Source organism: Abramis brama (genome assembly GCF_963993115.1).
Source record: "Abramis brama genome assembly, chromosome: 13".
Classification (NCBI taxonomy): domain Eukaryota; kingdom Metazoa; phylum Chordata; class Actinopteri; order Cypriniformes; family Leuciscidae; genus Abramis; species Abramis brama.
In genome coordinates, this window is record NC_139975.1 from 22,555,038 (window position 1) to 22,570,828 (window position 15,791).

Here is a 15,791-nt window from a genome sequence, read left to right on the forward strand (position 1 = left end):
CTCTACTGTATTTGATGAACTCATCATTTCATAACAAGAGTTATGTCAGTCGCACTGCTGATGCGCGGTCAGTGTAGATTCGCAGGCTGTGAGTCAGAGGTGGTTTGTAACGTCTGAACTCATCGCGTGTTTAGTAGGCGAGGTTTTTCTTCCTCACTTTTTCCTCTCTCTCGCTCTCTCTCTCTTTCTCTCGCTCTCCTTTCTTCACTGTACCGCACTGTGTGAGCTGTAGTTCTGCAGCCACGTCGCAGACAGATACACAGCGTCTCCTTTACCAACTGTATCGCCTGGACCTACAACAAGTTTACCACCTCGTACATATCGTCATACGTTTTGTTTTTGCCGTTTTATTTTTGAAAATAGTCACTCGTTACGGATAAGTTGAGAATAGTTATCGCCTGTGGTCATGGTGAGTAGCTTGCGTGCTAATAGGGTTTCAAACTTGCTGGCTTGGTGTTTAAAAAGGTTACAGCTTTTTTTCTTTAGCGTTTAAACATTTCAGTTTCACACCTTCTACTGACCTTGCATAATGTTAGACAAACGTTTTGCTACTTACTTGTTAACCAGTCTTGCATTTAGAGATCAAGGGATATGGATTTGATTATACAGTATTTTTCATTCTATCTGTCTACAGTCTTTGCATCTTAAATAATTTTGCATTTTATACATGATAATATCATACTGTATGAACCAAGTGTAAAGAGTGTCTACAAACAACAAATTAAATATACATTATTTGTATACATACACCCTTTATGCTATCTCTCTCTCTCTATATATATACAGTCTTGCATTTTATAATTGCTAACAACATACACATATGTACCAAAGTGTAAAGGGTGTATGTATACAAACAACAAACTACATATATATGTAACATGTGTATGGACCCATTATGTTATGTTTTTGCATTATATTATGTTTTTGAACTTATGCTATAGGAACCAGAGGATGTGTATTTTAGATCACCAGAACAATTGATAGACGAGGAAGCGAATGAGAAAGCAACATCTGAGAGGAAGGAGGATGGAGAGGAATCCCGTAAAGCAGGGAGACCACCGTTGTCCCGCATCCCTACCTTTCAAAGCTCCCTGGGCCGCAAGCGAGTCACCGTCCAGAGTGCAGAGTCATCACTGAAGATGGATGGATCCAGCCAGCAGGGCCAAAAAGAGAAAGCTGGCTCTACAGAGGCTGGAAGAGGGAAAATGTCAGTTTCTGGGGGGAGAGAAAGAGCACTGCCCATCCCATCGGCTCGTTTACCCACAAGCCTTGCTGATGTTCTCTTTGAAGGTGATATCTCGGATCACACCTCCACTCTTTTAGCTCCGAAAATTGATCAATCCCTTGATCAAACGCCTGAGATTACAAAAGACTCTGATCAGGATGGCATGTCACTGCAGCGACCCCCTCTCAGGAACATCTATGAGACCAATGATCTCGTCGTAGAGCCTGTTTCTGAATTTGAAACTGCAAGTGCAGAGACCGTCTCAGAAGATGAGCAGATGTCGGCACAGGATGCTGTTGTAGAGGATCTGAGCTCGTGCTCCTCCGATGATCAACGCGAGGCCTCGGATCAAGCTTGTGAAGAAACTTTGAGTGAGGAAAAAGGAAGTGCTTCCCAATCACATTGGACAGAAGAAAATCGTGTCACAGAGAACAATGTGAAACAGTGCTTTGTTTCAGATAAGGGTGATGGATCCACACTTAGTGGTCAGGATGAAACCGCTAAAATGCAGAAACCTTTAGATAGTAAAAAATGCATTAAAGAAACACGACAGGGAACCAAAACTGGCAATACTAGTCCCACAAAACACACCCAGGCCAAAACGTGTACACCCTCAAAGGTGAGGTGAATTATATTACATGCAATATGCAAAATTAATGGTGTTTGCTTAGGCAAGCATACTATTGTTGTTCCTGTTGAGGAAAGGCATGCCATTACCTTTCTAAGTGAACAGACAGAGATGTACCCTGAAGAAGGGAATCACTGCAAATCATTTTCTTGTTTTCCAGAACATTTTTAAATTGATATTTACATCAACAAGGCATAATATATTAAGTTTTCTGAATGATTTATCAATTTAAAGTCAGTTTTCTGTTTAAAACATGGCAAATAACTACCAATGGACTAAGAGAAATAAACTTTGTGAGCCTTTTTGAGCCTAAAACAAGATATTTTGTCTTGTTTTAGGCACAAACTCGCATCATTTTTATACAAAACAAGACTCAATTAATAAGTCGTTTTGCTCCTCAAGTAAATGTGTCTTGTTTTTAAAATGTTGAGGTGTTTTTTCATGTGAAAATGTGACAAAAATACCAGGTAAGAAAGAAAAATACTGCAGTGCAAGCCATATCTGCAGACCAGAATGTCTTTCTCTGGACTAATTTGACCTCTTTGATTTGCATACATATACAAATTCGAAGTATCTGAGTCCAGTTGCCTTCAAATATTTGTTTTACCATCAAAGACAGAACAGAATTTTAACAGAAGAGGATATGTGAAATGAAAAAGCCACAAAACAGCAATTTCATCACTAACAGATATCTGCATATGTCTTGTTAGATAGATGCTAGCATAAGTAAATAGTATGTCTTTCATTTTATTTTTATATTGTTTTAGCAGAAAAAAGGAAGGAGCTTTTTCCTTTTCTGTCTCGTGCCCTCCATTCTCCTTCTTTTTGGTGGATTTGCATTGCATATCTGGCAGTATGGAGTCCCTAAATCCATGTCACACCTGATGTCACAACTGGAGCTTCACTGTCTGGAAAGTTTCTGGATGCCTCAAGAGACGTGCATCTCTGACTGTAGGTGAGGAAACCGGTCCTCAAGAATCTTTAACTATTTAAATGGCGAGTTTGAGATGTTTAAATGTGTTTCTAAATGTTGTTTATCAGGCTCACTCTTGTTGAGAGTGTCCCAGAGGGCCTCAGCTTCCCTTCCGGCTCGCCACACCTGCCAAGCATTTCAGAGACTTGGACTAATCTACTAAACAGAGCAAACAGCTCCGTCCACATTGGTGCTTTCTATTTCACACTCCGAGATTCAGACATGGGCCTTACGGAGCCCTCGTCTGTGCTGGTATGTTGTGCCTTGGACATTTTACTGTGCTTAAGTGAGAATAATGCACTCTAGGCTTTAGAACATTTGTTATCGGCATATGATCTAATAAGATGCGGATAATAATAGGATAGTATTGATTCTGATTATATTGGAAGGCAGTTCATTTCTATCTTTTCAATAGGGCAAAAAGGTGTTCAACCAAATGAAGCAGCTGGAACCAAGAGGAGTGAAGTTGAAGATCGCAGTAAACGCCCCTCAGCCATACATTGCAGACACAGACGAACTGGTAGCAACAGGTACGTACAGCAGAATGTCTATTGCACATTTGCATGAAGCACTTCATGACACTTGAATGATTTCGAATGGATGTTATGCAGCCTTTTCCCTTCGGCTTACTTGCTCTGTGCTTTCTCTCAGGGGCTGAAGTCAGGGGAGTTGACCTGCAGAGCATCACTGGAGGCATTTTGCATACCAAACTGTGGGTTGTGGATAAGAAGCATATGTATTTAGGGAGCGCGAACATGGATTGGCGTTCTCTCACCCAGGTGAGTCCAAGGCTGCGTCCGGAAGCTGAAAAATGCTATCCTTCGCTGCCTACGATATCCCACAATCCTGTGTGTTAGATTCTGTGACAGTAGAGGTAGTGTGTGAAACTTATTAACAACCTAGGAAACTAACGAGGAACTCAGGCAGGCAAAACAGGAATCAGTTTTGTGCCAAACAAACTGTCTGCAAAGTCATTGCTTGATAGGATAGCTTTCGGACGCAGCCAATATCTATCAATATCATTATCTTATTGGATGGTTAATGGATCTTATTGGAGGTTTCTGTTGACATGCAATGCCCTTGACATGTACATAATGTAATTTTGTTTTTATTTTATTTTATTCATTATTCAGTGCAGTTTATTAGACTAAAATGGCCATCAACCCAAATAAACAATCCAATAAATATAAATGCTTATGCTAAAATATAGTCAATATTTCTACTAGGTGAAAGAGGTTGGAGTGACTGTGGAAGACTGCAGCTGTCTAGCACAGGACGCTTCACGGATATTTGACGTGTACTGGGACATTGGAGCTCAGAAGAATGGATCTCTACCTCCTTTCTGGCCGGGCCGGTTCTCCGCCCTCTCCAGTTCTAAGTACCCATTAGCTGTTAAATTCAACGGTGTCCCTGCACGTGTCTATTTGTCTGTGAGTTGTGTTTCTCTCACAAGTTGACTTTGTTGTTTGGTCTGGTTTTTGTTCACCATATATTTTTTCATTGCATGTTTTGCAATCATTTTATTCAACCTGTTCACAATTCCACTCATTCTTCTCTGACTCTTTTGTGTTGGCTGGTTTTCATTTGTTCCATATGAGGTTTTTTTATGCATTGTATATTTTTTGTCATATTGTCACCTTTTTCACTTCTGAAATGTTTAGCTTTTTAATGAATACATTGCATGGACTGTATGTATGTCCTATATCATTAATTCTCATTTGTTTCTAAACACGACATGCATTTTTTTGTGTGAGCAGAAATTTTTGAAATGTTTACATGGCAATTTTTGACTTGTTCTTTTAGAGTTCCCCTCCTCCTTTATCATCATATGGCCGTTCTGATGACCTCTCAAGCATCCTGTCAGTGATTGCTGATGCCGAGCGCTTCGTCTATGTGTCTGTGATGGACTACCTTCCCATGTCCCAGTTCACGGAGCCCATTCGGTAATCTTTACCATTTGATATTGAGTAAAACTAAAACCATAAAAATTTAAATAAACGTTAACCTCTTTAAAATATTAAAGTGCCCCTATTATGCTATTTTAAAGGTTGCTAATTTAGTTTTGGAGTTCTCCTACAATATGTTTACATGCATCCAAGGACACTTTAATTTCTTAATGTCCTCAACTGTTCGTTAAAGGATTCGTTCTTTCGAAACCCCTCCTTTCCGAGAGCCTACTCTGCTCTGATTGGTCAGATGGTACTACCATGTGATTGGTCTACCACTTACAGCGCATGTCAGAAATGAAACACCCATTACCATACCTTCTTCAGCACTTGACACACAGTGATACAAACAGTAAAGATGTCATCGGTTTTACCGTATCAGTTCAAGTCCTCATCCTTTAGAATTGCAGAAAACAGCGTCTTCTCGACATGTCGACATCTGAACCAAAATTTGTGTCTTTGTAGACGTTGTTTGCGGACAGCCAGTGACGTTTGAGCAAGACTGGTAAGACTGGTTTAATAAGACTGGAACTACAATTGACCCATTTCAGTCAGTTCAGAATTGGTTCTTTCTTTTGGGAGACAATAACAACATTTATTAGGCACTTTGATCTTTGAAACACACCTTTTACATTCACAAACAGCTATATTACACAATACATGAAAGGTAATATCCAAAAAAAGCATAATAGAGGCACTTTAGAAATACTTAGACTAACAGCTAGTAGCCAAAGCGACATTTCTCATTTCGATATACTAAAATAACTAAAACTAAAACTGAAATAAAAATTCATAAAAAGTAGAGATATATATATTTTTAAATCAATAGCTAATTAAAATGACAAAAACACAAAATTACTGATAATTTAACTAAAATGAAACTTGAAAATAAACGAAGTCAAAATATATAAAAAAAAAAATAGTATCTCAATACTAAAATAACATTAGTGGGAACAATAATTCCATTAACTGAAGTAAGTTAATAATTTTTAAATGTGCATGTATGTGGTGTTTAATAGCTTAATTTGACTAGTTGAAAGATTGTTTTCCGTGATTTTTATGTATAATATCTTTAATGTCATGTAGGTTTTGGCCTGTCATCGACTCGGCCCTTCGTGAGGCTGCTTGTACCAGAGGTGTTGAGGTGAAGCTGTTGGTCAGTTGCTGGAGTCACTCTCCTGGTGCCATGTTTGTCTTTCTTCAGTCTCTGTCAGTCCTCAACAAGCCCCCTCTGAGCTGCAACATTCATACTGTACGTTTCTCTGCTCTTTATATTTAATATATATATATATATTTAAATTGAGGCAGCACTGGTGATTTACTGCCTATAACCCTTTAATATACAGAAAGTTTTCGAGGTGCCCTCAACACGAGAGCAGCAGAGGATTCCGTTTGCACGTGTCAACCATGCCAAGTACATGGTGACTGATCGAGTCGTTTACATTGGTATGTCAGCTGTCTACATGCACAATTTCTCACCTGCATGCTTTTCCATATTGCTGCAATCTGACGGCAGGTTTCATCATAAAAACCTGCCGACAGAAACAGTCCATGTTTACATTTTGAAGCACTGTGAATATGAGTTGTGCAATAAAGTGAATGTCATATTTATAATCCTGCTACAATGATCGATTGTTATATTGTGTTTTACAGGAACTTCCAACTGGTCTGAGAATTACTTCACCCAGACGGCAGGGGTTGGGCTTGTTGTGAATCAGACAGGTTCTGCAGTGGGGCAGGGCCAGCAAACCGTCCAGAGCCAGTTGCAGAAGATTTTCCAGAGGGATTGGCATTCAGAATATGCCCAACCCATCACTGATGTTCACGCAGAACATTGTAGCGGAAAAAAGCTTACATAATGCACCATGCTCTTTATTTGTTATGTTGCTAGGCATTATGATTCAAAAAACAAAAACGTCAAAAACCAAAAACTCTTCCCTGCGGCATTCTTGCCTACTGATAATTTATTTATGTTTTATGTATTTGCCAAAAGGATGCTGTGCATTTTTAATGTTTGTTATAAATATGACATTAAATCTCTCTTCTTCTTTTTTTCTCCATCAAGTGCATTTATTGTATATTTGCATTATGTGACATTTGCCAGAATAAGGACAAGGTCCTTGAGCAAGCACTGATCTATGATGTTGAACTGGTTAAACATGCATGTCAATAAAATGTTGTAATAGGTGCCTTGGCTGTAAAGTTTGTTTTCAAAATAAAACTACTTTTCAGTAAGAAAATGCTTGTGCTCTGTTGTTCCTGAAATTACATTTAGCTTATTTAGGTCTTTTAGTTTAAATATTTTTTAAAAGTTTACTTATATATATTACATAGTTTAATGCATCAACATTTACCTAAAACAAACAAAAAAAGAAAGATGTCTGACACTTAACAGACAAGCTGAAACTCGGCTCTACAGCTAATTTTAGATATTCCTTAAAAAGAAAAGTGAATGTTGGACGCCAACACATAACATAATTTAAAACGTGTCTTATATATGTGCATGTTTATTAATAAACGGCAATTTTACAACAAAATATAACTTAAAATAAAACAAAACAATTCATCTTGAATTGTGAAGTAAATGTTGCTGCTGTGTCTCAAAACCTAGTGAGCCCCCTACCTAGACTGCGCTTTTAAGCGTAAGAATGCTCGTGTCCACGATACTCAAATACGCTGTCTAAGTAGGCAGCTCACCAGGCTTTGAAACACGGCCTGCGTCTTCTTCTCTGCGCAGGAAGTGAAGGCACGGAGGAAGGAAGACACTAAAAATGGCACGAGAAAGAAGCCCAGCTTTATGGCTTCACACTCAACCAAGTGTAACTCGTAAAATGCCGGCGTGTCACAGAATACTCTTACTTTTATGGCTACTCCACTTTTCTTCCGTATATTCAGATATAACGGACGGGAATGCGGAGCACTTAAAGCGGGAGCACTCGCTCATTAAGCCATATCAGGGTGAGTAACGTTAGCTGTGTGCTAGTGTTGCTGTTTGTTCTTGACGTCATTTAGCCTCATCATCACTAACGTGCTTTACGTTTTCTGTGCACTACCTTGAGTAGGATTTCACCTTTTATTTTGTAATGTCATAGATCATGTATTTTATTGGGAGCATGTACCACAGGGAAATAAGTAGTCTACAGTAGAGTCTTTACAGGAACACAACTTAGTGTAAACAAAACTAGTCAGCGCCTTTATTTGAACAGGTGAGGGTACTTTGCATTTGTATTGCAGGTTGTAACTGTTAAAGCAATCTGCCTTCACACGCAGAGTATGCAAATTGTCAAAACACTATTAAATTGTAAAAAATAACACATTGACTGTTTTGTACATGCGTAAATATATCCAAATATTTTAAAAGTACCGTTAAAAAGCAGTTTTGTTATTTATACACTATATAAATATACACATATTTACACCTCAAGTTTGTGCAAAACTTGATGATCATGTTCTCCTAAATGGCAGAAATTTGCAGTTAAAAACTACCGTGATGTTTTCAATATTGGAGGATGCCTGTATAACTTGTAACCATATGTTTTATTAAGTAACATAATGTTAATATACCAATGTACTTGAACTACCGAAATCTGCTTTGTACCTTAAAATGTGCTGACAACCACCATTATAATGCAAGGTTTATTTTTTTAAGTGGCCTATTCATAAAACATGGTCAATACTTGTATGTAGATGGTGCACAGAGTCATAAACAAAAACAAAACACCATCAGAGTAACATACATGAGGATAAAATAATGTATGAACATTAATTCAAACACAAAAATTGTACGCAAACCCCCCTAATTTTACATTTCTGAAAACAAAGTCAGAAGTAAAATATAATCTCATGTGATGTCATGTGATATAATCTCAGGGGCTTCTAGTAATGTCCTTTTACTGTTTTTCACGGTAAATTATATGGTTATTTATAGTTTTTACTTCCAAAAACATAAATTTGACAGACTATTTCACAGTAAAATTGCATCTAATGTTACAAAATGTTACAAAAGCTCACTGTATGTTGTAACGTGCAGTACTGCAGCATTTTTAGTTTTTTATGTAAAAATGACAAACAAATGTTTACAGTGTGTAAATTTACTATTGTATATTTTCATTGTGGTCTCAGGCTTTTGAACCCCAGTGTATGTGATGCCTAGTTCATGTTTATCTCATAATGTTCTCATGGTTTGTAGTGTTTACACTCTTGAGAAGCTTGTGACTGACACCCAAGACACTGTGAATAAACTGTGAATAAATTATATGATTATTCATTTATCTGATGATCAGGTGTTGGAACGAGTCCCTCAAGTCAGTGGGACTTTTGGGGAAGTACTTTAGTAACCAGCCAGTATGTGCGTCTAACTCCGGATGAGAGGAGCAAACAAGGGTCAATCTGGAATACAGTGGTGAGTAAAACTTCCTTGAAGAACTAAAAACCTACAGCTGGGGTTCACAAACTTTTTTTTTTTTGTCAGCCGAACCCTTTAGATGTAAAATATTTATTGAAGTACCCCTTGAGATTTTAATATGCCAATATTTTAACCACACATTTGCATGTTCACGGTTCTCTGACGCCACTTAATGGTCACATGACATGCAAGTAAATAGATGTATCTTTTTTTTAAGTGTTTTATTTTGAGTTTGAAACTGGACTTTAAAATTGAGGTTATTATAGTTAACTGAAACTAAAACTAAAAAATGTTTTGTTACTTTAATTAAAATAAACGTTAACTAAAATATTTTTAAAAAAATTATACGCAAGTATCCTTGTGAAACATAGTCGGTTATGTCTTGTGAATGTAAACAGTTGAAAATAAAACGTGTGTAACAGTATGTTGGATACGTGTAGCTCTTAAAGTGACAGCAGCCTGATAAACCTTCTGCTGTCACCTTTTGTTAAAGGTGCTCTAAGCGATGTTGGGTGACGTCACTTCTTGTTGACGTTCAAAGTATTGTCAAACAAAACGGAGGCTAGCTCCTCCTCATCCCGTCCCCTCCCCCTCCCTTCCGTGCTTCCTGAAACAGTCATGAACCATTTAGAAAAAACAAACTGGATTTACCCACCTGTCCAGTAAAAACAGAGCCACCTGAATGTCGGATTGGAAGCCCTTCTGCCGGCGAAGTTCTCGCCACCTTTTGAACGCTTTTCCGATGTAAATTCGGGACTTCGCACGTTCCTTCTCCTTTTCCCTATTCTTTGTTATTTGTTCATTGGATCGTCGTCTCTTTGGTCGCGTGTCGGCCATATAAAAATTCTCAAGAATATAACATTTTAACGTTAGTTGTTGTTAGGACATCTCTCCTCTAGCTAACTTCCCTCTTCATGCTTCTCTCTCCTCCACTCCCCACACCCCCCTTCATGTGCACGCGCACTAACCCCCCAAACCCCCACCCCCAAATCATTCTTGTCGGTTATTGGCTGGAACACTGTTTGTTATGTTTCGTGGTCCAGGCTGGGCCAGTTTGTTTTTCTTGCCGTTTGTGGAGCCTGGGCTGTCTACAGAGACCGTGTTTTTTTACAGTGTGTTCAGGGGACAGGCAGCTAGCGGATAGTGAGATGTTTGCTGGATGTGACAAAAAATGTTTTGGCCTAAAAAAAGTGTGACATCGCTTAGAGCACTTTTAATCTAACAACAAGAGACAGAGAAAATCACTAAATGCTCTTGACAGATTGAGCCCTGCTGGAGCGGCTCAAAATATTCACTGTGCTATTAAATTAAAGATAAAATATGATAGAGCAATAATATGAACAGTGAAAGTAACAGTAGCTCCTACAATATATTTTAACAGGCATAATTAAGCATGAAAATAAGAGAAGGTAATTTGATTCATATTATTTTAGTTTCTCTTCCCAATATTTAAAATAAAAATAAAAAATGCAATGAAAACACAGGCATCGGTACTCTGCATTGGCAAGTACTAAAAATAAAAGTATCCGTATCGGACTTGTTCTAGAAAAAGTGGTATCGGTGCATCCCTTATAATTATAATAATTGTATTTTACACTACAAGTTGCAGTACTAATATTTATGTCTTAAAGATGTCTTAGATGCGGTCACATAAGAGAAATGTCACGTGAAATTTCACTGGCAAATAATGTCCATTGTATGTTGTCAAATGCATCTCACACTTGCTTTCAAACCAAGTATCTTCCTGTTGATCAACTCTCAATTATGTATCCAACTTGAACCCGATGCAAAATCTGAGAGGGGGAAATCTTTCGCCCTCGTGCGAAATTCCCGATCATGTGATTCCTATTTAAACTAATTGAATTTGATTTTACTATTTCCCCCAAATACTATTATGTTAATTTTATCATATTAATTTTCTGCCTTTTGTAGCCATGCTATTTGAAGGATTGGGAGATGCATGTGCAGTTTAAAGTTCATGGATCAGGAAAGAAGAATCTCCATGGGGATGGCTTTGCCATTTGGTACACGAAGGAGAGACTACATCCTGGTGAGTGTGAAAGCTGTGATCCTGTGAAGGAAAATTGCAGGTTCAGGTCCTGTTTTAAGCACTTTCTCTGACCATTTCCATTGCGCACTTCATGATTTTAACTGTAATGAGTTATAATGCTGTCTATATGTGTGTGTAGTCCATCTGTGATCCATTTGCAAGTCTGCTCTTTCTTCCCTGCAGTTGATTGTGTCATACTTTCATTTAGGCCCAGTCTTTGGAAACCAAGACCATTTTGTAGGCCTGGCTATTTTTGTGGATACCTTCCGTAATGATCTCCAAGGAATGGATGTAAGTGAGCAGTACTCATGGGTCCTTCTTTCTCTACAGGCACCGTGTTTGGAAGTAGTGCCAATTTCCATGGGTTGGCCATTTTTATAGACACATACCCTAACGATGAGGCTCCGGATGTGAGTTGAGAGATGTAAAATGTTTGTGTTTTTGTACCTTCATTTGAATGAAAGCTTTGCTTTTTCATGATCAGAAATTGACTTGAGACTAAAATGCAAAGATATCTATGTCCAAACTACCAAATATGTTTTGAAGCGTTAAGAATACTGGACTTCTGGCATGTTTGGTCTGCTTCTGGTCATCTGAGGTTTTGTCCTCATCTGTAAACTGATCTTTAAGGGATAGTTTGAATACGATTATGTGCCAGATATTTGCTTTCAGATGTTGAACTGAGAGAAACAATCCTTCAAGTAGAGAAGATAAGAATATCTTTTATTTGGACTATCCCTTCACTCTCTTTTGATTTGCTTTTATGTTCCGAAATGATCTTTCAACAATTTGTCAAGTAAGCAATGCTTTCTTTGTTTTGCCTGCATCATGTGGTCCATGTCATTTTCTTACCCTCATCATTCATCATTTGTTGATGAAGCATTTTGTAAACAATATTCAGTGTTTATTATTTTGATTTTAGTAGTTAACAGTGACCTTTTATAAATTTAGATCATTTTGTTTGATTCAGTAACAGCTGTATCAAGGTAAAAAGTACCATCATTTGGTAACTTTCAGTGTATTTTTGTCATCAATATAGAAAAAAGTCAATGAATAAATTTTATTCATATTCATTTTGGTCCTCTAGCGCTCTTTTCCCTACATTTCTGCAATGGTGAGTAACGGCTCCTTGCCGTATGATCACGGGAAAGACGGCCGGTCTACTGAATTGGGAGGATGCTCTGTTGAAGTCAGAAACAAAGATCATGACACATACCTGGCTGTTAGATACTCCAAAGGCAGACTCACGGTAAGAGCTCGATAATTGTAAATGGTAATAATCAGGATGGTAACAACAACAAAAAAAGTAATATTGTGAAATACTATTACAATTTAAAATAACTGGTTTCTATTTTAATATATTATAAAATGTAATTTATTCCTGTGAATTATCAGCATCATTACTCCAGTCTTCAGTGTCACATGATCCTTCAGAAAAAAATTTGCTGCTCAAGAAACATTTCTTATTATTGTCGATGTTGAAAACAGTTGTGCTGCTTAATATTTTTTCAGTATAATTTCTTTTAAAAAAAACACCCTTTGTGACTTTTGAACGGTATGTCACGTTCACACCAAGGACGATAACTATAGTGATAACGATTTTTTTCCAGCTGATGAACTAAAAAAACATTGACAGCCAATCAGAATCCATCATTCCATTCATCAGTCCATTCATTTACACGACAAGGGCGTTTTTGGGGCCTGAAAATGCAAACTTTTGAAAACGGGTTTCAAATTGCAAGTTTTTGAAAATGATACCGAAATCGTCTCCGTGTAAACTACAAAAATGTGTGAAAACGGTGACGTCATGCACATGTGTATTACATGTTCGGTCTATAGGTGCGTAGTGTTTCTTTACAAAGTGACTTCGTCAAATACTGTTTTTTTTAGTCGTTTTTATGGATCCGTGAATGAGGATCGTTTTGGCAATGTTGTCAAAATGTTGAATTTTTTTTCGTTTTAGTACATTGTTGACACGTAAACATACCCTAAAACGGCAGATGATATAACTGCAGTGCCCGCTTATAATAAACAAAACTATGTCTTGATGCTAATATAGTTATCTTTCTAGTTATTGCTCTTGGTGTAAACAGGTCTGTAGTGTGTATTGTTTTATTATTTTATTTCATTTTGGCACTGAAACAGTCATGACCATTTTTTTCATGACTTTCGTTTTCAATTCCCTGAACCTTAGAATTCATTTAGATTTGCGTGCTTTAAAGAAACATGTGAAATTAGCAATAGCTCAGCGGAGAAGACGTTTTGAGTTCATTATAAGTCCTTTATTATGTTGAATATGTACACTACAACTGTATATTGTTTTCACAGATTATGGTAGATGTGGATGACAGGAACGATTGGAGAGAATGTATTGATATTGGGGGCGTCCGCCTCCCCACAGGATACTATTTTGGGTCTTCTGCGGCCACAGGAGATCTCTCTGGTAAGTGTTAGTTCTAAATCTCCACAGTAGTCCTGATGCCTTTTGCCAGACCTCACTGGCACTGTTTCTTCTGTGCAGATAACCATGACATCATCTCTATGAAGATGTACCAGCTGATGGTAGAACATACTCCTGAGGAGGACAACCAGGACTGGACGAAGATCGAGCCCAGTGTCAGTCTCCTCAAGTCGCCGAAGGGTAACACGGCTGATGTGTAGTTGCAGACATATTCAGATTGTTGGCAGAAGGATTTTTCAATTGCTTGTCATGTTTACATGTCTTCTCCCACAAAACAGACAATATTGATGATCCAACGGGAAATTTTCGGAGCTCACCCCTCACTGGCTGGAAGGTCTTCCTACTACTTCTGTGTGCCCTGCTGGGAATTGTGGTTTGTGCGGTTGTTGGCGCTGTGGTCTTTCAGAAGCGTCAGGAGAGGAACAAGAGGTTCTACTAAACATCTGGATTTTAAAGAACTCTGGAGATTGTAGGTGAAAAACATTAATGTGAATTTCGATCAGCTGTACAAATGTTGATATTGTTGAAGTGCTTGATTGGAAGGAGTAGGATTGGTGGCTTCGAATAAACCTTTCTTTATGTTGGTCTGTCTTAAGTTTGGGTCTGCTTACATATAGTAGATTACACATTTCCAATGTGTTCAATGGTAGTACATCTTTATTTCTGTGTAAATGCTGTGTATACACTATGTCTCTAAATTCTTGGTGGTTTTATTTTTTTATTATTGTTTTTAATCCTTAATCTGTTTCATCTACACATTGTTTTGTTCTGATCTGGAGTGCTAATAATGCTGTGTACAACCTGTATGATTTACTTAAGAGGGTTTTAATGGACTGCGAAAGAAATCAAACTAATGAAAATGTTCTTTTAAATTGATCAAATCAATGTAAATATTTTAGCTTATTTTATAAAGTTACTACCCTGATCCCTTCTCTCTGCAGTATATTGTTTCAGCCTTGTTTTTTAACCAATACTGAAAAAAAACAAATTGTCATTTTTTAAAAATTTCTGCAGAGTAAAAAGAATTCAGCCATGTGAGTTTTTGTTTCTTTTGTCCTTTTTGCTATTTTTGCGCATATGAAAGAAGTGATTGCAATGCACTGATTTACAACAGTTTCTGAAAGAAGTTCCCAAAAGTTTTCTGTTGGAGAGCAAAATGGGCAGTGACTGTAAAATGATGCTTTTGGTGAGAAAATAAAGCAGCTATACAGTTGACTTGTTAAAAATGTGTTTTCCTTTTTCTTTTTGTATTAGTTTAGCCATATGTGTTTATGTAATTCCAGGAATTAAATGATTAATTGTCCTGACAAATATTTTAGTGTAACAAAAATGTCACTAACAATGATTTAGTAGGCTACAACTCCGGATCGATTCAAATTCGTATCGTTTTGTCGCTGTCAACAGTTGAATCCCTTGAAAGAAGCTCTGACACATCAGACAAAACAGTTTTAAATGTTGATGATTTAGTGCAAATATGAGTATTTAATTATGTGAATCTTCTAGTAGTTTAACTACAACCTTGTTGTGACGTCAAAAACATTGGAATTGCTTTAATAGTGATGTTAAAGTACACGCAAAAACGACTTACTACGACGACGACGACACATGCATTATATTGCATTGCATAAAATGTGTGCTGGTCAACTAGTCTAAAATTAAGAAACCCCTATAAAACTGTAAAAAAAAAAAAAAAGTACAATTAAGATAGACTACTTAATGTATTATTCCCATATCCAAATATGATAATACCACAGGGAAAAGGGCTTCTATTTGTGACGTGCTGTCTTTGCATTTGAACATTGCGCATTTTAAACAGGAAACGCATTAGCTGAATGTTAGCCAATACAAACATATTTATAGAAAACAGTTGACAATGATTAGACAGGTGTCCAATAATAGCATAACGAATCACTTATTCTAAAAAGAATATCAAGTATACCGGTAAGTTAGACGAATCCGACATATAAGGGCTGTTAACAGTAAAACGTTCGTCATTTAACGAATTTAAAAAATAAATAATGGATAATACAAAATGCTTTCTGGCATTTTGACAGAAAAAAAACAAAAACAAGCAAGAACAAAATTTAAACTTAGCCCGTCAAA

At 37.3% G+C, this 15,791-nt stretch overlaps 2 protein-coding genes across 4 annotated transcripts; both read left to right on the plus strand.

The window, feature by feature from the left end:
* Positions 1-124: 124 nt before the first annotated feature.
* On the plus strand, positions 125-6,959 carry pld7 (phospholipase D family, member 7). Of its 2 annotated transcripts, none has more exons than XM_084133295.1 (11): positions 125-409; positions 942-1,844; positions 2,624-2,808; positions 2,895-3,078; positions 3,242-3,356; positions 3,478-3,605; positions 4,053-4,256; positions 4,630-4,769; positions 5,859-6,024; positions 6,119-6,218; positions 6,426-6,959. In XM_084133295.1, the coding sequence occupies exons 1-11, from the start codon at positions 407-409 to the stop codon at positions 6,629-6,631; spliced, it is 2,334 nt and encodes a 777-aa protein (XP_083989421.1). In that variant the 5' UTR covers positions 125-406; the 3' UTR covers positions 6,632-6,959. The 2 variants fall into 2 exon arrangements, with proteins under 2 accessions (XP_083989421.1, XP_083989420.1); XM_084133294.1 differs by having other exon boundaries at positions 193-409; positions 2,621-2,808.
* A 458-nt stretch (positions 6,960-7,417) lies between these two features.
* lman2 (lectin, mannose-binding 2) lies at positions 7,418-14,914 on the plus strand. Of its 2 annotated transcripts, none has more exons than XM_084133347.1 (8): positions 7,418-7,730; positions 9,056-9,174; positions 11,110-11,227; positions 11,558-11,637; positions 12,315-12,476; positions 13,556-13,670; positions 13,749-13,868; positions 13,967-14,914. In XM_084133347.1, exons 1-8 carry the CDS (start codon positions 7,544-7,546, stop codon positions 14,125-14,127), a joined length of 1,062 nt encoding a protein of 353 aa, XP_083989473.1. In that variant the 5' UTR covers positions 7,418-7,543; the 3' UTR covers positions 14,128-14,914. The 2 variants fall into 2 exon arrangements, with proteins under 2 accessions (XP_083989473.1, XP_083989472.1); XM_084133346.1 differs by lacking the exon at positions 11,558-11,637 and adding an exon at positions 11,436-11,518 and having other exon boundaries at positions 7,501-7,730.
* Positions 14,915-15,791: the final 877 nt, after the last annotated feature.